At 40.4% G+C, this 27,539-nt stretch overlaps 1 protein-coding gene across 2 annotated transcripts in view; it reads left to right on the top strand.

Annotated features, from left to right (window-relative positions):
• Positions 1-27,539, top strand: part of LOC134535791 (uncharacterized) — a 443,681-nt gene that overhangs the window by 138,492 nt on the left and 277,650 nt on the right. For both annotated transcript variants that reach the window (XM_063375065.1, XM_063375066.1), the window contains one exon: positions 12,831-12,906. In XM_063375065.1, the coding sequence (XP_063231135.1) occupies positions 12,831-12,906 (76 nt within the window). The remainder of the gene's footprint in view (positions 1-12,830; positions 12,907-27,539) is intronic.

Genomic DNA, 27,539 nt, shown 5'->3' with positions numbered 1-27,539 from the left:
TTCGAGGGGTTTGCACGGAGTACTGCCCTACCTTGCTATTTAGCGGTTGTTTAGCTAACTGGCAGTGTTTACATTCCTTCACATACTTCCTCACCTCCTCGTGCATATCGTCCCAGAAAAACTCTTGCCTAATCTTGCTCTCAGTCTTTTTAATTCCCATGTGCGCTCCCACCACGGAATCATGAAAATAACGAAGAAGCATTTCCCTAATAACCCTAGGTGCCCATACACTCTTCTTCCCTTTCCTATTCACATGGTGGATGATGTCTCTCTGTAAAATGTAATCATTTGTTTCTCCCTTCTCTATTTTTGATCTCAACTCTCGGCCTTCATCATCCTCCTGTTGCCATCTAGCTATATCCACAAAGGACTGGGGAATAGTATGAATTGCCAAGCACCTACCCTCTTCTTGCTTCTGCTGCTCCTTTTCCCAGACTGCACAGGCTTTCTCTACTTCTCCTTCCTGTTCCCCCTTTGTCTCAACTTTGAACTCCCCTAGATCATACATCCGTGAAATTGCATCGGCTACTCCGTTGTTACTACCCTTGACGTGTGCGATCTTAAACCGGAACCTGGATAACCGCATAATCCAGCGCCCAACTTTACCCAGCTGTCTGGGGTGTGAGAATAACCAGGTAAGCGCTTGATTATCTGTAAGCAAGTGAAACTCTGTATGTTCGAGATAGTTTGAAAAACGTTCCATTCCGAAAATGCACGCAAGAGCTTCTTTTTCATAGCTACTATACATCTGTTCGCACCTGTTCAACGCTCTTCCAGCATAGGCAACTGGTCTTAAATTTCCATTCTCTCCTTGCAACAATACCGCCCCTAATGCTAAGCTACTAGCGTCTACTTGAAGCGTGAAAGTCTGGTCGAAATCAGGCAGTCTGAGAACTGGAGGATGCGAAATAGCGTACTTCAAATCCTCAAAAGCCTTTTGCTGTTCACTACCCCACACAAAATCAACATCTTTTTTCTTTAATGAGTTTAAGGGAGCACATCGTTCCGCATAGTTTGAAATAAATTTCGAAAAATATCCTAGCATTCCCACAAAACGCATCACCCCTTTCACATTCTTGGGAACAGGAAAATTTATGATCGGCCCTATCTTTTCCGGATCCATCACCAGGTTACCACCTGTCACGAGAAATCCCAGGAACCTCACCTGTTGTTTGGCCCAAACTACCTTCTCGGGGTTGACTGTAAATCCGGCAAACCTTAACTTCTTCAATACCTTCTCTACATGGATCAAATGCTGTTCAAAGGTCTCCGAAAATACCAAAATATCGTCTAGAAAAGATACAAGAAAGTCAAACTGGTACTCCTCTAGCAAGGAATGCAGAATTCTCGAGAGGCACTGTCCCCCGAAATTTACGCCAAAAGGCACCCTTTCCCATTCATAGTGTCCCCATGGAGTGACGAATCCTGTATACTTACAGCTTGCTTTATCCAAAACACATTGATGGAAGACAGAGTTTAAATCAAAAACTGTAAAGTATCTCCCTTTACTGAGATACTGGAATAGAACTTCGATGTTGGGCAATGGGAACGGGTCCACCTTAATATTTCGATTCAGGAGCCGGTAGTCGAGGACGAGTCTGTACTTTCCAGGCTCTTTCTTCTTGACCAAGAAGGCAGGCGATGCATACGGAGATAAAGTTCGTTTGATGATTTTCTGTTCTTCCAAATCACGGATTATTTCTTTAAAAGCCAACAACTTAGGAGGAGAACACTGGTATGGTTTGCATTTCACGGGTTCTTCGTCGCTGACTTTAATTTGGTATGGTAGTAATTCACACTTTCCTAGCCTTGAAGTTAGAACATCAGGAAAAGCCTCAATAACTCTCTGGATTTGCTGTTCTTGTTTCTGACCAGTGGCGAGGCGTGAGGTTTACATGAGGGAAAGCAACAACTCCGTTCACCCCAAAACACGGTGGAGGGGGGTATGGGGTCCGGGGGCCCTCCCCCGGGAAAATATGGATTTCAGAGAGTACAAAAGGGTGCTATTTAAGTAGTTTCTTAACTGAACATTGACTATTCCACAGGTAGAAAAATTGACATTTTTTTAAAATTATAAACTATTTTTGAAAAATAATAATGTTTGGCATACATTATTCTGATAATAAAATACCTACTCTACATTATTTATATACTAAGTGGGAGTGTAGTATCATCGTACGCCCACAAATCCCCCACGCACTGCCAGCCAACAGCCCGCGGGAGAGATGCGCGCGCCCCGAGAGACGACCGCCGACTGAAACGCGACGTCGCCACCTGCCCTGCCGAACTGTGGCGGACATAGCCGAAGCAGTCGGCGGAAAAATTTCATCGTCTGCTTCGGCCATGTTCGCTTCAATTCGGCAAGAAAGCTCTACCTTCGTAGCTTCTACCACGTGTTTTTACAGCCAATCCCCTCCCTGAACCTTTGTACCATGCCACCCCCCCCTCCCGAAAGGAAACTACTGCGGCAGCCTTCCTGCTGAAAGCGGTCCTGCCAGCGCTTCTAAACCTAGCAACTCTTCTAAAACAGCATGTTTTGTGTGTCGACGAGTTCTTTTCTTATAGCGCACAGCGCACAGTATTGGGTCCCAAGAAGATAATGTAAAAAATACATACACCTAACTGCACGAGCCAAAGTAAAATACTATTCTGAATAAAATATTTATTTAAAAAATACATTGTCTGCAAACTGCCTGGGCAAGCACTGCTTGCCTTGCTTGCCCTGACGAGACGCCACTGTTTCTGACTCAACCTTCCCTCCTCGACCTGTATTCGAGAACAATTTTCTTTCTTGGACCTCTTCTCCACGACCTCTATAACGAAATCCTTATCAAAATCAAATGTGAGCTGGTGGTTGCCGCAGTTGAGAATCGCTCGAGTCTCTTCAAGAAAATCTAGTCCCAAGATCACATCACTAATCAATTCAGGGAGAACCCAAAACCTCCGTGTCCAAGAGAATTTCGCGATTTTAAAATGCATTAAAAAGAAAACCTTGACTTGATAACTTTCCCCATTTGCAACCTGCAACTCGAACCCCTTTCCCACTTGCACCCGGGTCTTCAATTCCGGCATCATCCCCACAAGTTTGCTGACAAAATGTTGGCTGACAAAGCTGGCACTAGCCCCTGTGTCTACCATAGCTTGGAACTTATTCTCACCCACTTGAATATCTACCCAAAAACTTCTATACCTTTTCCCCCCAGACTTAGCTTTAATTACGGCGACTTGTCCTCCATCCTCCTTCTCCGAAGTTTTCTGTGCTTTACTTGGCTCCCTTACATTTCGATTTTGCCACCCCTTTACTACTTGCCCCTCTTGTCCACCCCGAAAGTCTCTCTTCACCTCTCCGTCCCTTCTCATCCTCTCATCAGCAGACTTAATCCGACAATCCCTAACCAGATGCCCCATTTTTCCACAATAAAAACAGCTCTTAGTTTCACGTTTACGATTCCAACAGTCCCTCAAAGAATGCCCCAGTTTATAGCAATTACTACAAATTTCCCTTTTTGGATACCCAGCAACACTTTCCTGAGCACTCCTAACATCTCTTGTGGATGGAACCCTTCCCTCATTCATTCCACCAGTTTGCTCACCATAGACCCTACACGTATACACCAGGTTGTCGACTTGTATGGCCCAGGATCCCAATTCCTCATCATTTCTTGGGCGATTGAGGAAAGCACACTGTGGCCGCACCCCTGGATCCATATTATCTATAACCCACGCGATGAGATCCTCAGTACTCCTACTCACCCCCAAGGCTGTAGCATTTTCTTTAAGAGATTGGATGTACTCAACCATGCGCTCCCCCTTGCGTTGAAAGCGATGGATGCAACGGTTGATGAGATCTTCTTTTTCTCTTACAGGACACATCACCCTCCATAACCTACTCTTCACCTCATTCCAAGACTCTTTCTTCTCGACCCCTTCTAGCATCAACTCCAGTACTAAACCGGAACATTTGGATAATAGACCTTGAAGCAGATCTACGTCCGACTCCCATAATAGACTGCGCTTCATCTTATCCACCTCTATGATGAACTGCAAAATGGTGGTTGGCTCGTAACTATGCAAGGAAGGAATATTTTTCATGGATGATAATGCTAACGCCAAATTTGCGTCCCCTCTCATGGACCTGCCACCCCTGTCTCCTTCATCCTGCTCCCCCTTATTTCCCTTTAAATAATTAACAAACTTTTTCCTCAGTGAATCCATATCTTCTGACTCATCAACATCAAAACCCGCAGCTGTCAAATTTACCTTAAGCTCAGCCTTGCTTAACTTCTGAATCCACGCAGTAGGCATGGCGAATGCTATGAATACCCACACCCGTAGGTCACAGAAATACACAAAATGTTCACCACTAAGACTACTGCTCTGAAGCAGAGTGGCGCAGCCTGTAACCCTTCTCTACCTATTACCCTTACAGCAGGGAGAACCTGGCCTAACAATTGGCCCAAGGGTACAAAATCAAAGGGAAAGAAAAGGTTACGTTAAACAAAACAAAGAGCAGAGCTCAGTGGTATAAATATATTTTCATTATTTAGCAAACAACTTGGTATATGCGCATCTCAACAGCGCTCAAATGCAAAAAAAAAAAAAACTTTACTACAACAATCAGAATAACCTTAAAAATCTCAAAATTCAGGTACAAGACAGAAACTTTAATAGAGGTGGGTATATTTTTCTTTTTGGTTGCGTGGGTTCACAGGCTTCACCACAAATTCACCACAAGTTCATGAACTCTTAGTCCATCTTCATACACCAAATACAAAAAAACAAATTACCTAACAAAAATTTTAAAATATTATATTTCGTTTATCCTACCCCGAGAGCTCTCCTATAGCAAGTCCCGACACTCTAAACAATAATTTAATTACGGTACTCTACCAACATTATGAGTATATAGTTTTATAAAATTTTATATAAAAGACAATTATGATAATAAAGATTTCCTAATTTCATCAATCACAGATGGCAGCCTCAAATGAGCATGAATAGAATATTTTAACTCTCATACATTTAACATCTAATAAAACATATATGATAATAATTTGTACCACTCAAGATATCAGCAATATAAATATATAATTCTATAAAAAAATTTATATAATTAAAAAATATAATAAAAACAATATAACAAAATTATAATCTCACTAATCACCTACTGCAGGCTTTTTCTCCAACCTACGGAGGCGGGCAGCATGCAAACAATAAAATGCCTAAAATATTTCTGGCAAAATTAAATCACCAAAACAAATTATAGAACTAACACCCTTAGGCAAATTGTGTTCATTATCTCAACTTCTTAGTAGCTCTTCACTATCCAAAAGCACCCAAGGAAATATACTTTTCAAGACTCACCCCATCAGTTGCTATCGGGAACAGGACGACGCACAATATAAATAATTTAAAAAGGCCATTTAAAAGAAAATATCACTACACCACCATTAATTGGACAGCTGGGACGCCGACTGCAACCACCGACTCTCGAACCAGCTGCATTCCATACGACGAACTATTTAAACTTCGTGGAATTTCCTTCGCTCAGCTACCGACGAAACTTCATTTCTTCCCAAATTTCAATTCCAAAAATAAATTAATCCGTCGAGACGATCTATTCTCTTCATCCGCAATAAACAGGAAAAATCACATAGTAGACCAAATTTAAGTTTATAAAATGTTGTCCTCCTCCTGTGCCAGCTGCTCAAGTTGACTCGGTAGACTAGTCTCACACCTTCTCGCTCATTCCACAACCCTCCATGTCGTGTCGAACTCCAAAAAAATTGATTACATAAATATTTTTTTTTATAACTTCTTAAAATAATTTTCTCGCACGCCCCGATGCTTCCTCGAATTTAGAAAAGAAGGTACCACAATTATCTTGTTACAAATTTTTTTTTTTTTCCCACAGCTCAATCGTAGCTGCTTTTCTTCTGCTCGTAAGTAGCCCGGGTCTATGCTAATATTATCCTCGGCGATAGAGGCCTCCACTGGGGGTTAACTACACTTCATTTCCCCGCACGAGCCTCGCGTTGCTTTGTCCAGCATATACACGCTGAAATCTCTCTTCTCCTGTCCACTAATTACACATAAATCAAGTAAAGTGAAAATCATTTCTTGAAGTCGCGATGTGCATTATTCACCGGAGGTACCTATCATAGACCCACACTGACCATCTGGCCCCACTGCTAACTCACGAGTCACTCCCAATTTCTCTCTGTCCAGCGCTGTGCTTGACTCGTCGCTTACCGCGCATGCGCGGTAGCTAATTCCAACAGTCACCGCCGGCAGCGCTACACGGATTAGCCCGTAGCTAGTGTACAACTCTCGACCCAAAACACTAATAGGTGGCGCGATAAGTCACACCTTCCGACAACGCGCGGACACGATCAAAACAAAAAAAAATTTATTTGTGACGCCGTCACAGGCGTCACACCGTAATCATAGCAGGCGATTATAACACCAGACACACATCCTGGGGCTGCCTCAGGAACAATTACAGAGGTATTGCCTTATGCAAATACCTGATTAAAACACCTTTAATACTCCATGCCCCTGATACATTTACCTACCACCCTCACTCCCACACTGGCAGCCCCAGTGTACTTGACCTGGTGATAAGCACAAGCCTACCCAGAGTCAACTGCCTTACGGTCTGCACTGATCTGACCTCAGACCACTCCCCTGTCCTGGGGACCATAGACACTACAGTCACCACCACTACTACCACACACATCTATGATTAAAAACTAGCTGACTGGAAACAGTATCGAACAGCTATGGACCAGCAGCTAGATCTGCAATGGAAGCCCTGCACAAAGGAGGAACTTGAACAACAAGTTCTTCACTTTGCTGACACCATAATCACCTCAGCTTCACTGCATATCCCCCAGGTCAAACCACACCATTTTGGCCTCCCATTCCCCAATCATATCAAACAGCTCATTAGGTACATCCCGCAACAAGGCTCGAAGTCGATGGCAGCGCACACGCATGCAGCCGGACAGGGACATCTTCAATGCGATCTAGGCAGTGCAGAGTGGTTGTTGCTGAATGGTCTGTGATTAACGAAGCCAAAAAACTTCGCGCATTGTCATTTGCAAATGGTTCTGTCTGGCACTTCGCGCACAGTCTCCGCTCAGCCAGGTCGGCGATTACGCCTTTTGAAGTGGACGGCGGCGTGGCGGAGTCAGCGACTGACAGGGTGGAGTACATGGCTGACCACTTTGCAAAATCATTCACACCCGCACCCATTCCACCCCATCTCTCAAAGCTGCCCACCCACTACCTCCCACCACCCCAACCAGCCCCGGGAGACATCAAACTGACCAAACCCAAAGAAATTATGGAGATAAAACGTGTTAAGTCCAATGCGGCTCCAGGCCCAGATAGCATCACCCCACGACTGCTCGAATCCATCTCACGTAAAGCGCTCATCTATTTCACCAACATTGTAAACTGCATTCTTACCACAGGTCATTATCCACACTCATGGCGTGAGGCTACAGTTGTAACAATTTACAAGGGTAAAGGTGCTGCCAACCTGCCAGCTTCGTATCGCCCCATATATCTGCTCTCTATTATCTCTAAAGTGGCAGAGCATAATGTGCTGGCCAGGTTGGAAGCGGAAGTAGCACGCCTACAACCGCTGCCAGAGTTACAGTTTGGTTTCCGACGTCACCTATCAACCCAACATGCACTAGCTCACGTCACCGACAAGATCACCCTCAACTTCACCCAACGAGTTCATACTGGCATGCTGTTGCTAGATATAAGTCGCGCATTCGATTCAGTTAACCACGAAGCCCTTATCCTCAAGCTGGCCTTTTTGGGATTCAATCCGGCACTCCGATTCATCCTCCACTCATTCCTGGAAGCCCACACATTCACAAGGGTCCATGCTTTCTCCTCTTCTCTTTTCTCTTTACTGCCATGACATCCCGGAGCCCCCAGACTGCACGATAGTCATGTACGCGGACGATACCGCGCTGATGGTAACACATCATGATCCCATTCAAATTAAAGCCAGGCTTACCGCGGCCATCAACCTAGTTAATAATTATTTCATGTCATGGGGCATACTTCCCAATCCCACCATAACAGAAGCCATCTTCTTCACCAGACGACGCCCCGGTCTGCCCCCTGCACTGTTTGTGGGAGGCGCAGTGATAAAGTGGAGCGATTCAGTGAAATACCTCGGTGTAACACTGGAACGCACACTGTGCTTTTCACCGCACTTCTCATCTGCCACTGCCCGGGCCTACCGCGTATTTAATTCGCTCTCCTCCATTCTCCGCCCACATAGCCCCCTACCAGACCAGGACAGAGTGCGCCTCTTCAAGGCGTACATTGTCCCCATGCTGCTCTATGCTTCAGTAATCTTTGCACACGTTCCCGACATCCGGCTCCACCCAATAACCACATGCTTTAACAAACTTCTCAGATCAACACTCGGTAAATACAGACATGTAACCAACATTCAGCTGCACGCACTCGCAAACATTCAACCACCCAGAGAACTCATCACTCAGTACGCAGACAAATTCTTTCAAAAAATCTCACAACACCCGTCAATACTCATTCAAAACATTGGCAAACACAACATAACACAGCCACACCCCCATAAACTAATAACTAACTACCACCCAGGCAGGCCACCCTGACTGGGCAGCAACAGTTAACCACTAGCAACGGACACCAACCAAAGTGCCAATGCAGTGACCAAATACAAACGCCCACCACAGTGTCGTAAGTGAAATAATTCAAAGCAATAGTGCTCCATAATGTATATAGTTGTAATGTAAATTGTTGTGTAAATAATGTATACTAAAAAGTGTTGAACGTCAAGAAAAAGACATAGAGCCAACGAAGACTCCAAATAACCAATCAAAAGGTTTAAAAAAATTTTCCTTTTTTTCCAAACCAATACTGTAAATAATATGAATCATTGTAACTTTGGCAAAATAGCACTGCGTTCTGGAGTGCCATTCCAAAAAATGTCCAAAACCTGTAAAGTGTCAATATGTATGAATAAAAACCTATTAAATTAAAAATTGATTGACTACCAATCCAAAGGATGAGGGTTCGAATCCCGGTCGCTGCGAATTTTTTTTGTATTTGTAAAAATAAATAAGGCGCGCGCGACACTTCAAAAGTAATAAATATATTTGAATTAATGAATGCAAATAAAAGTAAATTTATCAATTAAATTGTACATTTCATTTCACTCCTTCTTTGTATCCATACAAAATAGTGATAATTCAATAAAATTGATTCAATTTTATTCATGAAAGTATGCAGAGGTAGATTTTATCATACAAAAGGTAGAAAAATTAAAACAAATTTCTTCCTCAAAGAATATAATATTTTTAATGCCTAAAAGGTTTGGTTGCAAAAACCTATTACGGCTCAGTCTCAGGCCGAATATATTTCCTTTTCTTCTGGATCAATCATTTCATCAATGTTTTGTTATGACGTTGTCACGTTAAACTATCGTCCGCAAACCGACTTTACAGACAACCAATTTTTTTTACCAACGACTAGTGGTTTACTAAGCTGCAGAAATGGTTCAGACATTCAAAGGTGGTATATTGTTTGTTTTTTGTTGCCTGCAATAACATATTTAATTTTAAAGCTAAATTATTCAAAATTATATATGAGAATAAACTGTTTTTAAAAATAAAACAAGATTAGCTGTAAGAAGTGCACATTAATAAATTTTTTTATAGAAATAAGTATGAGATCAACTTAATATCTATGTTTGTATGCTAGACCGATTTCGATGAATTTTTTAACTTGATGTTTTCCCACAGCTATATTAGGTTTTGTTTTTTTGGTTTATGTTGGATCGCAAGAACTAGAACTTTCCCCAGTTCCTAAATGAAAATTTCAGAAATAAATCGCAGAACACGCATTTAAAAGTAAGTTATGAGCCTATTAAGGTTTAAAATAAGATTTCATATATTTACGCAACATTTTTATCGAGGATTCAAACTATGCGCCAAACTCGTTTTTTTTTATAGAGTACTGTATTTTACTTTTTCTCGTTATATATTATTTATTTTTTATATAAGTGATTTTATAACCCTATCCTATTTGAACGGAATTGGTTTGCAAACAATATCAATTTACTTAAGCTAAAATGACACACAGCAATAACTTGCAAAATACTTTTCACTTAAAAAAAAATTAAGATAAATAAAATGTTCCTGAATTATATTTCAAGTATATAATGACGAAATTCTATGTGTATAGATAATTCGAAAAAATATGCCAATTTTTAATAAAATATATCATTTTCACGATTCTAATTTAATGTCATTTCATATATATAGATATTTCTTAGTTTTTAGATAACAAATCTGATCGAAATTAGCAAACATAACCACATTTCTTAGGCTCTAAATAACCAATTAATATTTTTTCAAAACAAAAACGCATAATATAAAAATGTGTACCGCACATAAATTTCTAATTAACAATTTATGTTGAAATTGTTTATCGATAATATAATACAATTTTTCCACTATTTATTTAATCGATTTAAATGAATTTCGCAAATAAAATTTTGCCAAAAACATCGAATATGGAGAGCTACGTTAAACAAACACTAGCTGTATACTTTTTGCTATAATTTTGAACTATATATCTACATTTTTGGCACGTCAAGGCATAAATCATATATCCCAGAACTTCTATATATTGTTGCAGCCACATGTTTACTAACTGAATCTAGTTTGCATCATGAAACGATTAATTTGATTTATGAAAACATTTTTGGAACTATGGAATTTGGAAATATGGATTTAAATTATATACATTATTAATTTTTAAGAAAAAAAATGGCAGGCACATCCATCATCATGAAAAAAAATGGTGTATATATTTAAATTCTTGAGGTGTTTGAAAAATTAATGGATTTTTGAGAAATTGTTGATTTTTTAAAAAATTGTGTTTTTTTCGTGGTCTATAAGGTTCGTAGCAACACTGGTGAAAATTATAACATCGATCTTACATGCATTATGAAGAGCGACACTAGCGTACTTTAGGAACCAACACCAGATACATACATTGAACAGATGAAAACAAGGCTGCCTCCACCATGATAATAGAAACCCAAGACAGCTGCTTCCAGCAGAATAAATTAATATGGCGATGCCACTGTAATGAAATTAGCAACATCAAAAGTGGGGCGTTCGATAACAATTCCAGTGTAACGATAAGTAACATGGTAATAAGTGGCATGCTCTATAGCAATGTCATCATTACGAAAAGTGCAACTTTCAGGTGTGGAATGTTTTATTCCAAAATGGCATCCGGAAATGATATAATCCAAGATGGAAATTATGTAACCTTGATGGCCTTTGGAAATGAAGTAAACCAAGATGACCCCATAGGTCAAAGGTCAAAAGTAATGGTCATCCAAGATGGCCACCACGGATACTTGGACCCCGAGACCTTGGCTCCAGTCCTACTCTTATGCCTGGTTTCAGTCGTAAAATCTGGTCTGTTTTAAGTTCTATGATCTGTAACATATGTTATAAGTGCCACAACCTCTAACATATACAATGCTTAAGGAACACAAACAAAACGAAAAAAAAAAAAAAAATTTCAATGGAACTCTTATGAAAAAAACACAAAGTCATATTAGCACGAACTAAAAAAAAATCTATCTATATAAAAAAAGATTTTAGGGAAAATTTACTTTTCGAAATGTTCATCTTGATTAGGAGATCGTTTTTTTTTCTCGTAGAACTCCCCATGTTCCTTATTCTTTAGGAAGGGGATCATACACTTCAGATATTTCTTCTTTTCCTCTAACAGTTTCGACAAGCACGGCAGTCTTGGGAGTAGCATATAAGATATGCTCTTTTGTGTTGCTGCCATGTGTAAAATATACTGTTTAATCCGTTTCCAAATTGGTTTCTTGATGTGAATCACATCTGGCCTCCCAGATGCCACTAGAATCTACTGTGCCTTTGATATCTCGAATTTTTTGTACATAGCAAAGGTTGGCAGCCTGCTTGAAGTCAAAGAACTGAAGTCGTTTTCTTCCTGTATGACCTTGACCACAAACTACAGCGTGTCCATAAAAGAATTGTCCAGTTTCAATGGTATATTATAACAGTTTAATTTAGACTATTTACAACAAATCATACATCAAATTGAAGGTAAACTAACCTTGTTGTTCTTACAAATGCTCAATGTGTGCACCTTTAGTTATACGGCACACAATCAACCTAATGTCCAATTATTCCCACACTTGGTTAACAAATCATTAGGTAGTGCGGGAACGTAGACACGACCTTTTACAAAGCTCCAAAGGAAAAAAAAATAGCATTGCGTTATGTCAGGTGAACGTGGAGGCCAGCAAAAAAGAGCTCTTGTCTTCTCGACCATTACGTCCAATCCAACGGTCATGGAAACGCTTATATCATCGGTTTTGAAATACTTGGTTTGAACCTAACAAGTGCAAAAACTATTTCATAACAATTATAAGTATTATGAAAAATTAAGAACAGATAAATAAAATAATAAATACGTTCTTCAAATAAACGATTAAATATAAACGGTACTTGTAACATGGAATTCATACATTTTTACCACATATAACAGAACATACTGTGACTAGTATATACTTTTATATTAAAATATATTCCATTTAAAGGCATGGCTGCATTACATGTACGGATTATTTATATTTACTAAAATGATTAAGTATCAATTTTTATAATATGCTCAAGATTTGTTTATAGAAATTGATGTTTTTTTTTGTGCAGGAAGCTATGTCACGTGTAATGGGTATTTATATGTCCTTTTCATTGCAGGTTCTGAGGTGGGCAGCTTCAAACAACATGATTGCGGTACTTTTCTGGCTGCAGTTATTCGGCAAAGCTTTTGGAGGTAGGTTTGAGTCTTATTCGAACATACGTTTTTTATAGTAAAATTTGTGTCATTTGTAAAAGCAGCTACATACATTCATAATGGGCGGTGGACAACGGTATTTTATTATTTTATTACAGCATATAAGAAATCTCGTAAATTGATGTATTTGTATTTACATTCTAAAGGGTTTTTAAAAAATAAAATTTAAAAAAATCCTATCTGAAATATTTTGTTTTTGTTTAAATGACCATGAAGTTTTGAAACTAATACGCAAGAAGAAAACATGGTAAAAAGAAAACAATGAAAATGTATATTTTAAAAGTTTGCATTTATTTATTGAGCTCTATGTGTTGGCCAGTCACAGATCACCACATGAAGGTGAGGCAGATGAAAGGCAGGCTACATGGCAGAACTAACTGCACCAGCTTTCACATGTAAGTTAGTGCATTAGGAAACCATTTTGGGAGACAAGCACTCGATGTGCAGACTGCCGGAATAAACCCGAATACGCTACCAAATTACAATGAATAAATAGAGATAATTTGGAACAAAAAATTAGGAAGCTGGAAAATTCTTCGTCATGTGCTGTGCTCTAGGGGCACGCCCTCTACCTTTGGTTTACCTTTGTTGTTATCATTTAGTGAGAACTTGTACTCGACGCCTGCGGGGCTTGCGACCCGCAATGCTTGCGCGCCTAGAGTGCAGTCTGTCGTCCAGGAAAGCAGTGGTTCTGTGTGAAGAAAAAGGTGTTCCAGGAATAAAATAAAAATTTCAAAGCAGTCATGAGGACTGCTGACAGAAGTAAAAACGTTTTCGCAATTTTTACGAAAAAAATATTATCATACAACAAATTTGTTTTATCACGTTACTAAAATAACTCCTAAATTACTATAAAATACGCATTTCATTGTAATTGTAGGTGTTAAAAAAATAAATAATAATGTTCTTAATTTTTAGGTTATACTGCAACAAAGACTCACTTTTCTCCGTTATTCAAACTATATATCCATATGAGAATATTAATATATTTTATACCCACTTTTTACTGCACAGTAATTGTATACTTAAAATTAAAAGTGCAATAAGCTATACTAATAGGAACGGATAAAATGTTATCGTTAACACGTCACGTGACCAATTCGATGACGATTTATATGAATTTACTCCATATCCAAACCTTCCCATAGAAGTTTTCACTTCAAAAATCCTCCTATTGTCAACATCCGGAGATGACGCCATACCGGAAGGCGGCTTATGGTACGACTACCTGGAAGACTGTTCTGGAAGGTTTTCTTCTGGAGCAGTGGTTGGCGTGTAAGCCCCACCAGAGTAAATGAGAGCACCGAGTATAGTCACTTTCCCGCTGGCGCTCCGATTCATAGACGCCTCGCGCTGACAGACCGCCGCTGGAGCGACGCACGTCTGTATGGCAACCAAACACTAGGGCACAGTTGGTGATGGAATAATTTTGGAACTTGAGATGACTGAATATTTCAGAGCTGCAGCGCTGCAAGAGTAAATTTGAAAATATTCTAAGACTAGTTTGGACATTGATATTTTTTGGGGACGTTGCGTGTCGTCGCCGTGTTTATGTCGTCGGTGACATATTTCATGGACATGGTGGCTGGTGGCGGTTGTGGCTAAAGTCGTTGAGCTGGTAGATAGCACTTCGTTACTTGATCGTGACTGCGGTGACTACTAGTGCTTACGTACGTTACGTAACGTGTGATACGCTTACGTAACGAAAAAACCACTATGCTTAATTTGAGTTAGTATGGCAGGACATTAATGAAAATCATTGTCTGACATAGTTTTTCGTAAGTGCATAAAGTGTGTTTACAATAAGTTACGTAAGTCACGCGCAATTATACAGAGACAGTGCACATACTAACGCGAGTGGAGTAGCGTCTAGAGTCTTTGGTGAAGGAAGAAATACTTGAATCACGCAAGACGTGGTGTGCCTGTTCTTTGCTTTACTCCATGTGCATGAACGAGTGAATGAGCTAACTGTGGATCCAAGCGAGTCGCTGGCAGCTCTGCGCGTCACTGCTACTAGAGTCGGCGTCAGCCAGTGGCAACTCGCAAGCATCGCAACCGAATTGAATGCCAGTTACGACAAGGTTTCAAAACTAAAGAGTTTGTCGCGTGACTGCCGAACACGGACTAAAGACACGTCGTCATAAAACAAAATAAAAAATTGGTTGTCTGTAAAGTAGGTTTACGGACGATAGTTTGACGTGATAACGTCATAACAAAACATTGATGAAATGATTGCATACTTTTATGAATAAAATTGAATTATTTTTATTGAATTATCACTATTTTGTATGGATACAAAGAAGGAGTGAAATAAAATATACAATTTGATTGATAAATTTATTTTTATTTGCACTATTTAAATAAAGTATGTTTATTACTTTAACGAAGAGATTATTTTAACTATAACTTTTACACATGTTTGCTATTTAACTTCTTCCAATCTGTGTTATTCTGTTAAGGTTAGGACGATGATAGGAAAAGTAGGAAACGAATGGGAGTGTTTCAAGTTTAATGTGCCTCGAAAAAATCAAATCGATGGTTGTTCCAATTGAGTGGAAGAGAGATAGATGCGGCGCAAGCGTACAATGAGCGTAACGGGGCACAGCGCAACGGGACAATGTGCGTAACTGGACACTTTTTTGTGCGTGTAGCCGGCGTTAATCGATCTATTAGACGTTGTCACGTCAAAAAAAGTGCATCTGCAAGCCAGCAGCACCGCGCCGGCCCCGTGCCCCAATCACTTGGTCACGCCACTTGCACCGACGAGTGGACAGAGCAGCCAGCCCAGAGTCCCATCAGTAAAGCCCCAAATTTGATTTAAAAAACCCTGCAAAATTTTGAACTGCGACAATATATTGACTGATTCGATTGATTAACCACTTTTCTTTTGTTAGATCTCAGGCAGTACAGGGTTAATCCAGTTGACTCATTAAACACGTTCTATGTGACTTTACAATAAATGAAACAACACATTATTTCAAATTATATTTTAGCATATATTATAATACTTGTAACACACAAAAGTATCACTTTTACTGCCTAGTCAGAACACTATTATACAGACTTTTCATTGAGTGAGCAGAGTATACTTGTTCTAAGCTGCAATCGATCCACGTGACAACTGTCCATCTACCACCTATTCCCTGGTTGTTCTTCCTCTTCGCTACAAATATTTTTAATACCATCATTTACATACAGACACTTCTCAATCGTGTGATAAGTAAAGAGCAGCATTCATCTCCTTGGATGCTCTTTTGCAAGTCTCTTCTTGAAATAGCTCATATTAATCATAAGTATATTTATTTGAGCCACAAATTATACTTCACAGAAAAATCATTTTCCTATTCTTCAAGTTAATTTACCATATCCTTCTTGCCATCAGTTAGCAATGTACAAATATATCTTGGCTGAAGATAGCCATTCAGAAAAATAGGTTTTTCAGGCACCCACAGAATGCTGATTTTGCTAGGTAGAATCCATTTTCATTCGACTCTAATGCGGCTCTTCGACTCCAGATACTGCTTCAACGACTTCGTTTAAAACACGTTCGCTGGTCTCTGGCTCAGGAACACGGGTATCTGACTTATCATCCAAGGTATTACTCTCGGTAAATAAAATCGAATTTTCCCCTTAAAAGGAAAGGTAGTTTATAAACTGAAAATGGAATATTTTTTGGCCTTTTGAGTGACTGTTCAACCATTATAGGAGGCTATTGTGACCTTTTTCCCCCCTACCTTTGCTAATTAGCATCACACTGTACTACAATAACGAAACAAAACAATCGTCTAACTAAACTAATTGCGGTCACTTATGCCTTTACTTTTTCATCAAAAAGACTAAAAAATCAATCAATAGGCGAGTACAACTCAGAGAACATGTCCATACATATTTCCGCAACAGCGATCCAGAAAGTGGCATAGAAAATGAACGACGATCATGAATTAATCGAACTTTCGCCCACCTCTTCAGTGAACTTACGGTACATACATGGTAAAGGTTTAAAAATGATAGAAAGTGGTTAGAAATTTGACTATGTGTATTGTGACGACCCCAACGAAATGATCGATCGTTTGTTTTCGCTTATGGTAGAAAACTCTATGCACACCAACCTATTGTCTCCATACTTGAAGAACTGGGGAAGGCTGGCTACATACTACGAGTAGAACCGAAATCTGCCACCCTAGGCTAAAGTCACGTTTGCCACTCCTATTAGCATTTGGATCTTTACCCTCTATTTTTGCCGCCCCCAATATGTGAGCGCGATCGCTGAATCACCTAATGGGTGTTGGCCCTGCCTGCAAAATGGAAATACCTCAGATGATATGTTGTAGTGCATGGACTAGAGGATTTATTCCGATGGACCTTGTTGAGATGATACCATATTCCAGAATAAACAAGCTCTTCAAGTGTACAAGATGTATCAAAATTCATGTTACAACGCTTGAGGGTAGAAAGCTCTTATTATTTGCAACCATTTTTGCCAATAAACATGTTGCCGGAAACGCGTAGTTAAGCCCCTGTAGCCCCAGAAAGAGTCAGTGTAGGCAACCCGTTGGGCTTTGTGCGAGACAGACGATGCTGTGGTGAATTACGTGTTTACGACGCCAGGCAGCGCTCGAGAGGACTGTACGATGTCGAATGCTGACCCCCGCCCCTTTTTACTTCAGTTGGTGGCGCCCTAACCTCTTTTCTTCCGTTCGTGCCATAGCACTGCGCAGCGTGACATCGCAGTGTCGCAGTGTGTTTTGATATCACTGGTGGTCTGTCGTTGACTGTTCTGTCGTACAAGCAAACTCGTGGTGTCATTTCTTTCACTGTGGTTCTGAAAAGGGCGACGTTTTAGTGGAGATCAATGGAATACACGTTTAGTGAGTACACGGACATGCTGCTTGTTTATGGGGAAGCTAGACAAATTGGACGAGCCGCCCGTCGTCTGTACGAAGAACGATATCCGGGTCGTAGGATTCCAGCTCACACCATGTTTGCAAGACTTACTCAGCGAATGCGTGATACTGGTATATGTGCCGTCACAAGACTAAATGCTGGTGCTCCACGCAGGGTTCGTACTCCCAGTTTTGAAGAAGATGTACTCAGAGATTTGAGGAGAGTCCAGATACAAGCACAAGGGCAGAAGGTTCCGATATGGACGCTGACAAAATGGCTGTTTGGCGAGTTCTTCATGAGCAACTCTTGTACCCGTACCACCTTCAAAAAGTGCAACACATGGGTCTGGCGGACTATCCTCTTCGCATGACCTTTTCTCGTTCGTATATTCGAAGAGTATTGAGGAACCCCGAGTTAGCGGTTTTATTCAGCGATGAAGCCAAGTTCACTCAAGACGCTATTCTTAATTCGCACAACAGTCATGTTTGGAATGATGTCAATCCGCATGCAACGTGTGTTACAGCTCGCCAGGAACGTTTTTCATTTAATGTGTGGGCCGGTATTGTTGACAGCGTACTCATCGGACCTTTTTTTCTTCCGCCACGACTTACCGGCGCCGGATACCTCCACTTCCTTTAGAACGAACTACCAGGTCTTCTTGAAGAGGTTCCATTGCATGTCCGACGTGTGATGTGGTACCAACATGACGGGGCACCACCTCATTTTCCCCTGCAAGTGCGAGAGTATTTAAACCAACCATTTCCATACCGATGGATTGGGCGAGCTGGCCCTGTCGCATGGCCGCCAAGGTCACCGGACCTAACCCCGTTAGATTTCTTTCTGTGGGGTTACGTAAAAGGGCTTATCTACGCTACGCCAGTAGAAACTGTAGAAGAGCTTACACAGCGATTGAAGCGTTCGAAATCATAAGGTCGACTCCACACATGCTCCAGCGTATCCGTGAAAACATGATTCGCCGTTGCCACCTCTGTGTCGCTCAAAGTGGGCGTGTTTTTGAGCCGTTGCTTTAGGCTGTCACGTTGTTGAAACGTATGCAACAATTTCAATGTTGTGAAACAAAGCCGAAGCTGTGATTGATTTCAGAGTGAAATTAATATCTGTGCCACGATTAAAAAGGTTATTTCTCTACTCGAACGCCCGCACATCCACAACATAACACTCTACAACGGGTTGCCTATGCTGACTCTTTCTGGGGCTACAGGGGCTTAACTACGCGTTTCCGGCAACATGTTTATTAGCAAAAATGGTTGCAAATAATAAGAGCTTTCTACCCTCAAGCGTTGTAACATGAATTTTGATACACTCTGTATATTGATAGTAATTGACATGCGTAGAAATTTCGCTTTAGTCAAACCTGTGAAACCGAATAATGCAGTCAACTTAACCAAGGCCATAGCAGACATTTTTCGATGGATTTATACCGTCGCACCTGAAAACAGATCTTGACAAAGAATTCTACAATACGACCTTCAAAGCTTTGATGAAGAAGTTTGGCATCAAAAACTGCTCGGCCTTTAGTAATGTCAAGGCATCCATAGTCGAGAGCTTTAACAGATCTTTGCGCACCAAGATGTGGTGTCAGTTCACGGCTAATGGAACTTACAAATGGCTGGTTTTCTTGCAGTACATTATTAGTGAATACACTTTCACTGTGCTTTCTACTACTAAATAAAACTCCAAGATGTAAAGGACGCACAAGCATATCATCGTGTGGTAGTATTTGTGTAGAAATAAATTTACACTGGTTATTAACTCATTTGTTTGCTCTGTATGCCGAAATTATTGAGTTCCCAGGCAGTCGGTAAAATATAGGGCTAGCCAATGTATCGTAGACAGTTCCCCCAAGGTGGAACAGAAAATATTTACACTGAAGTTTATGCTAGAAATGCTAGGTGAGCGGAATAGAAAATATTTTTGAAGTCAAACTTTTGTGCTCATGGGGCTACAATTTTCGAGTATTACGAAAATTTCTATCGCATGAGGGAAATGTTTAGGCACGTTGCGGTGGAACCGGTAGAGGAGGAGAGTGCATCAGCGGCGACTCCACACCAATGCATGCGCTAGCGGTCGAATGGGAAGATGGCAAGGGAAGGGGGGAGGTATAGGTGCGTAGCGTAGCATACTATATCATACCTGCCAACCTATGAAAATCTGAATTAGGAAGATTATTAACACAAATAAAATTACCGATTTCGACAAAAAAATTACCTATATGGCTACAATGCAGACTTGTACTGCTAAAATACAACTAAATTACACAAATCACCCACTATCAAATAAGCTATAGCTATATTAAAAAATATTTGTGTGTTGTTACCTGTTCACAGTGATACTTGAAGATCAGCACAATATTTCACACAAGAATACAACTCACAGAATCTATCTTGGCTTCCGATAAGAATTTTGCCAGAAAATTAATATAACATAGTCAAACAATGTGGATTATAAGAAAAAAAAATAATAAATAAATGCGTAGCTAATTTGAAGCACTGGAGCACTGTGGCTTTAAAGAAGCAACGGTTGCCTTCTTTGCTCTCTTTAAAAACTCAGAACTAAAATTTTGTTCATAACACAAATTTGATTTTCTTGTCTTCAATATTGAAAGGGCTGCATTGTCTGAGCAAAATGCAATGCACACCTTCCAGAACAGGAATGGAAAGAACAACATTTACAATTTTATACTGTGCTTCATCATAAAACGTAACTACAATGGGATACAACTTAAAACTAGTATCGTTGCTACCATCAGTTGCGACTGAAAACGGCCCACTTTTTAAGTGCTGCACTACTCCGGATTTTGCATCCGAAGCCATCTCTTTCATAATAGCAGAAGTTTTGGTACGCCCACATCCATATTTCTTGGCAATTTCCGAGTCTGTGAACATTTTTTTGACAAGCGCACCTGCATGATCTGCGGCCGCTAGAGGAATGTTATGCTCTATCAAAAACGAAGTAAATAAACACTCAGCTCGCGTAATGTCTAGATCCGCACCCCCAGATTTAACAAAGAACCTTGAAAGTTTGTGATTATCTTCTTGGCATTTCACGTTGGATAAATGCTTCGCACTTTTGATGTGCACGCTGATGTCACTTTTACCGCCATGCAATATGTTGATGTCGCATCTGCATATCTTACAAAAGCCAAACCTTTCCCCTTTGTCAGAATTTAAAATGCATGGAAACTCTGCACTATACGTATCACGGAATGTCTGGTAATAATATTGTTTTTTCTTACTCATCTTTGAAAACATAATGAAGACAGTTTGTGCTTCATAACCTGTCACAAACGTCTAAACGAGGCAACGGCAATAGCCCGTAACAAAGTAAACAAATTCGTAAACAGTTGTTTCACGTTGCACTCGTTGACCACAGCGTATTTTGCCAGTATAAATGTATTTGAAATTCAAATTTTAATACGTAATAGCAGCTCGTAAATTATAAATCAAAATCACCCGTCTTAACTAACCATCGAACGAACAAGCGACGACGTACTCTCTGTAGAACTGTGTAAACGAGAAAAAAAAAACAATCGATAGGCATGAGCACAACACGCGATACATCGATCGACATGAATGTTGAATCGATTTGGAAGACACCGACTTTTTTTTTTACTGCGAAGCTATTTTAATTACAAAAATAGGAAGAATTAAGACAATTTCAGAAAATCGTAAAGAGCAGTTATAATTCGGCCGGAAGGGGAGACGGCAGGGGAGAGGTAGGAATGACGCAGCAATGATACTACGGAATTCTTGTAACGCTTCTCAGATTTGCTATGTTTTGAGATCACACTCGCATCCTTACTATTCTCAATTATTATATCTTGTTCAATAAAAAATACTAATAATTATCTCTCTATATATATATATATACATAATAAGCAATAAATTTCACTTCTGTCGCGCGTGGACTCTTTGCAAACAATTTGTTATAATGTTTGATATATATTTTATTTTAAAGTTATGTATTTTTTATTTGGTTTTTGTGTGGGTTTTATAAGATTTTCTATATTTACCATTATTTACAAGCCTTCTGCTTTGTGGAGGTCATTTGGTCTCTAAACGCCCCCATGTCTGGTCATCCAGAAAGTTCTGCGAGTGTATCACGTCACGCCGGACGGCTGATTTAGTTCGCTAGCCCGAAGGCCATGGTCACCGAGTGCCTCGCAAATAGTTTTTGTGAGGCCACTGTCACAGAACTGGGGGTTTCAGGCGCTGGGTGCTATAATGGGCGTTCACCTCGTCTCAAAGTCATCCAATGTCATACTTACATGCACAGCTACCTAATACACTTTTCATAAAAACCTAAACGGTTTAATTAAGCTTGGTTGTTTACAATGTGATGTTTGCCAAGTACATCTTTCTTTGTAAAATGTAATTTGTAAATATATTTTATTGTTATGGTTTTTGACTTGTTTCAATATCACAGCTTTATTTAAGCCGTGACACTCTTTCGAGTGCCACGTTGTGTTTGCTCAGGCTGTGTGTGTGATCGAGGCGCGGGCGCAAATCGTGCATGCTATCTGTGTGAAAGCGCGCGCGGCGATTTGAGTTAGGCCCGGTCCACACGAACGGGCAGTGTGCGGGACGGGAGCCGCGCGGCGCCCGCACGGTTTGTTACGGACAGTAAGATAGGTAGAGCAGCCCACACAGGGCGGGCACTGTGCGGCAGCGGCGCGGCAGCCGTGCGGCTGTAGCTGCCACCCGCACTGCCCATAGCGCGACGGGCACCGCGCGGCAGCCGCAACTTTGTTACGGGCTGTTGCGAGATATAGAGTCGTCCACACGAGCGGTCGCGCCAGTCTTGCGGGGGAACCGTCTTGTGTGTGCTGTCAAGTTAGTAAGAATTGGTTTCCACCATGAATGATACTGACGTAGAAAAAGTTGATGTTGAAGTGTATACACACCAGAAACTGGAATTCCGAGTGAAGGTGTTGCGTTTACTCCAAAAAAATTGGACGGGCAACATTGCAACCAGATCAAATAATTGATTGCCTAAATACAGCTCCTATGTAGCCACTGCAAAGTACTTCCGCACACCCAAACCACATTTCTGCTTTCCATACACCACTTAAAATAGTGTACCACCCACCTCCAACACCTATGTATGGACAGCTCCAGGTACAAAGTGCAAAACCTATGTATACCCAGCATCTGTCACAAATGCAAGGAAGCCAAAACAACGAGCTTACAGAAAATCGGCTTTTCAGTTCATGACGTTCCATCGTGTCACCATCTGACACCGAACTGTCTGCATTCTCGGATGACTCCTAATGTGCATACCATAAATAAATACTTTGAATATCAAGTTTCATATTTATTATCTTTCATTTTTTATTGTACGTGAATAGCTGTGCGAAAGAATTTTTTCAGACATACGGACATATTTGTTTTCCATTGCGTACTGTACATAACAATATTAATAGAACTGTATGAATACACCTTCAATACAAGTATATTTTGTTATCTTTCTCATATTTAAAACAAACCTGTATTGACTAAGAAAGTTATTGCGATATGTAAATGGCCTTGTCAACTTATTTAGTACAAGTTAGTACAAGAAAAAGGAAACACACTTACCTAAGCGTTAAAGCCATCATTACCATTGTAGGTATAGCCAGCCTCATGTTTGTATCTTGCTTTTGCAAGGAATACTTCACAGTCTCATGCAGTTCATGAAAGCTTGCAGACGACATTCTGAAGTAATTAAAAAATTTCATTTCGTCTTCTTGCAATAAAAAGTTCCTTGTAACAAACGACTGCTCACTATGGGATGTACCCAATACTTAAGATTCGACTTTCTTCTTTTTAACACCTGAATACCTACGTACACGAGTACTGCACTATGGCGTGCATCCATTGCATCTAATGACTGAACTCCAAAATGGTAATGCCGGCTGACATCAGCCGCATTCCTAACCCGCACACTGACCGCTCGTGTGGACTGCACCACGCAACTGCTATGCGGGCGCCCGCGGCTCCCGTCCCGCACATTGCCCGTTCGTGTGGACCGGGCCTTAGTTGCTGGTTTTGTCGCGCGGCGTTGCGATCTGGTGTGTTTTTTTGTGCTGTTGGTACGCGAGGGAATTTAGCGCTTGGGTGAAGGTATTGGCAGGAGTGGACGTGTGTTAGGAGTTGGTAGGAGACAGCTGGTGGAGGGAGTTGATACGAGTCGCTAAACGAGGAATGTCGTTCCTACTGAAGAGAAGGGTTGGAGGAGGAGTAAAAGGCGGTTAACTGTGAGGAAGCTTCCGCAACAAATAATGAGACGCTAAAAAAATAAAAATTTAGCTGCGCGCCCGAGACAAGAGTACAATGGAATAGAGGCTCACCTTTCATCGATTAGCTAACGAGAGTTATGAATTGAATCAGCATTAGTTTCACGAGAGATTGTGACGATGAGTAAGCAAGTGGAGAAAGAAATGAAGCTGAACTGCGTCGGAGTATTGGACTGATCACGAGAATAAAACGTTTTGCTCTCATAAATCTACACGTCGGGGTGCCACAAGTTGTAATAATATTTTTTGCCGAGGACAAGAAGGAAGTTTACTGCAGAGAGAGTTTTTCATGGCGCATGAAGATATGAAGAGTGCTGCTACGAGGATGTCGTGTTCTACCTGCTTGGATAATGAAGTAGAAGCTGGAGTCTACGAAAATAAGTTTTTGTGAAGTCAGTGCAGCAGTGATGTCAGCGCGGCGACTTCAAGGCACGTCAGCGGCTGTAAGTGTTGACATTTTTATATTTTTTTGTGGATCTATCGAAGATTTATTTCTCTCTTAATTAGGAGTCTAGGCATGTGTAGGTTTTCCTCAGATTTAATATTTTTTTTGTCTCGTGGAGTTATGCTCTGATTGATCGCTATGTTGTGTCGCTTTTCTTTCGTTGTGCTTTTTTTTGGTGCCGACTAACTATTCGGCTGTAAAATCCGGCGACTAGGAAATGCTGAGGCTTAGTCAGGTTTGCCACACAAATAGGTTGAGTAGTTTGTTAAAAATTCTTCCTTTCCTGCTAAAGTAAAGTTGATTTTGTGCCGTTGGAATTTAAATTATTTTTATTATATTTATTGGTGCTCACCTGGTTTATCTTCATAAAGTAAATTCGTAACGGAAATAGTGAACTGAAGAAACTTTTGTTTTTGGTTAGGTATAACTATAATACTTGTTAGGTGATTATTAATTTTAGAAATGTTTTGTGGTATTATATTGAGATTACAAGGTACATAGTAGGTATAGATTTTATTGCCAGTCCAGCTTGAAGCATTTTATAATAATAGGTGTTTTATTATAATTTGTTTTAGCAGAAGTGCAGGTACATTCTTAAATACTCAGTAACTCTATCTCGGTGCTAAAAATGTATTTATGGTTGTGAATAGGCCAGTGATCTAATGTGTATGATATTGATGTGTGTAATAGTACCTGAACAAGTAATTTAAATATTTAAATATTTTTATATAGATTGTTTACTTATTCTATTTTGCTATATATATATATATTTTTTTTATGAGATTTTTAGTGGGGTTAAGTGGTCTGGTGTAACCGGTGCACCGGACGACGGGGGCAGGTGATTCCAGAATTTGTGAGGCTGGAGGTTGTATTGGAGGGGAACGGCCTGTATGCCCCCTTTGCTAGAGACCTTGACCCCATTGATTATTCTTTTTTATATGATTTTAAGATTGTTGGAGTCTGTAACTGAAGTAATGCCTTCTTCTGATGTGGAATATTTACTGTGTATATATTTTTCTTTTGGAACTGAATATTATAAACTAATACCATCAGCCTGGGTTTATTATTATTGTAATCCAGCCTTCTGCTTGGTCCCTATTAGTGTTTTCTGGCCCGGTCAGGCAAAAGAGGGGGTTACAGGCTGCGCCACTCTGCTACTAGAGCTGTGGTGTTAGTTGTCAGTGTTGCTGTTTCTGTTGTATTGCTGTGGCAAGCCTTGCTCTGCATCATGCCTACCGCCTGGATTCAGCGGCTGAGCAAGGCCGAGTTAAAAATAAATTTATCCGCAGCGGGGATTATGACTGAGGAATCTGAGGATATAGAGTCTTTGCGTAAGAAGATGATCAATTACCTTAAAGGTAATAAGGGAGGTGTAAATGAGAATGTTGGAGAGGGCAGTGCTAGCTCTAGGGGGGCTGAAATGAAAGTTTCTTTGGTATTATCTTCTTTTAAGAATATTCCACAGTTGTACAGCTATGATCCTATGGTTGTATTGCAGTTCATGGTTGAGGTAGATAAACTCAAGCGCAGTTTTCTTTTGAGTTCAGATGTCGAATTAATCCAAGGGTTGTTAACTAAGTGCTCAGTGGTGGTGCTGGAAGTGTTATTGGAAGGTCTTGAGAAAGGGAACACCTGGGAGAGTATAAAATCTAAAGTTTGGAAGGTCATTTGTCCTGTGAGGGAAAAAGAGGATTTGATTAGGAATTGCATCCAACGTTTTCAACGGAAGGGGGAACGCATGGTGGAGTATATTCAACATCTAAAGGAAAATGCTTATGGTTTGGGGGAGATACTGACTACTGAGGAACTTATCAACCGGGTTTTAGAGAATATGGATCCTGGAATCCGGCAACAATGTGCCTTCCTGCAGCGTCCTAGTAATGAAGAGGAGTTAGGTGGATGGGCAATTAAAGTGGATAATCTAGTGTACACCTGTCGTGTTTACGAGGCCCAAGAAAAATTGAAAGGTAAAGAGAATGACCAGCGCAAAAGTGAGTTTAGGGTGTCCGCTACAAATTATTCTCAACATCAGAAGAGCGAGGTTGTTTGCTATAGATGTAATAAATCTGGACATATCGCTAGCAGATGTAAGGATCAAAGACCTGATTATAGAAAATGTTTCCAGTGTGGTCAGAGCGGGCATATTGCTAAATCTTGCCAGGCCAAAACTTCCAGTGGGACTGTCGGAAAAGGGAAGGAACATGACAAAGATGCTGCGGGTCAAGTAGCTGTCATTAAAGCTAAAGATGGGGGCAAGAAGTATAAAAGTTTTTGGGTGAACATGTAGGTGGGTGAAGAGAATTTTCAAGCCATGGTAGACACTGGCGCTAATAGCAGTTTTGTCAGTCAATGATTTGTGAGTCAACTAGTAAACAACAGACCTGAATTGAAGAGTAGGATACGTATTGGGGAAGGTTTCAGTTTGCAAGTTGCAAATGGTGCCAGCTACCAGGTGAAAGTTTTCTTCTTGATGCATTTCAAGATTCTGAAGTTTTCGTGGACAAGAAAATTTTGGATTCTACCCAACCTTATAGGAGATGTGATATTGGGTCTTGATTTTCTGGAAGAGACGAGGGCCATCCTCAATTGCGCAGAGCGGAAACTGGTGTTTGGATTTCAAGATAACTTTGAAGTTCCGTTATTGGAAAAGAAAAACAGGGAAGAAGTTTTTTCAAGAATTGAAGTAGAGGAAGGGATATTAACTAAAGAGCAGGAAAATCACATTAAAGAAATAATTGAAGAGTTCCTAGATGTGTTAACTTGTAAATTAGGAAGATGCGATATGCTGCCATATAAGATCAAGGTCTGTGATGAAGAGCCCGTTAAATGTAGGCCTTACCAGTGTTCGCCACCTAAGTTGATGGCATTCAAGGGGATTATTAAGGAGTTGGAAAACCATTAAGCGAACCTTATCTTCCTATGCTTCACCTGCTTTCCTGGTGAAGAAAAAGGAACCTGGAAAATACCGGCTTGTACTGGACTATCGTC

This window comes from Bacillus rossius, chromosome 10 (genome assembly GCF_032445375.1).
Source record: "Bacillus rossius redtenbacheri isolate Brsri chromosome 10, Brsri_v3, whole genome shotgun sequence".
NCBI lineage: Eukaryota > Metazoa > Arthropoda > Insecta > Phasmatodea > Bacillidae > Bacillus > Bacillus rossius.
The sequence above is the reverse complement of the archived record's forward strand: the minus strand, read 5'-3'. Positions and strand labels throughout refer to the sequence as shown.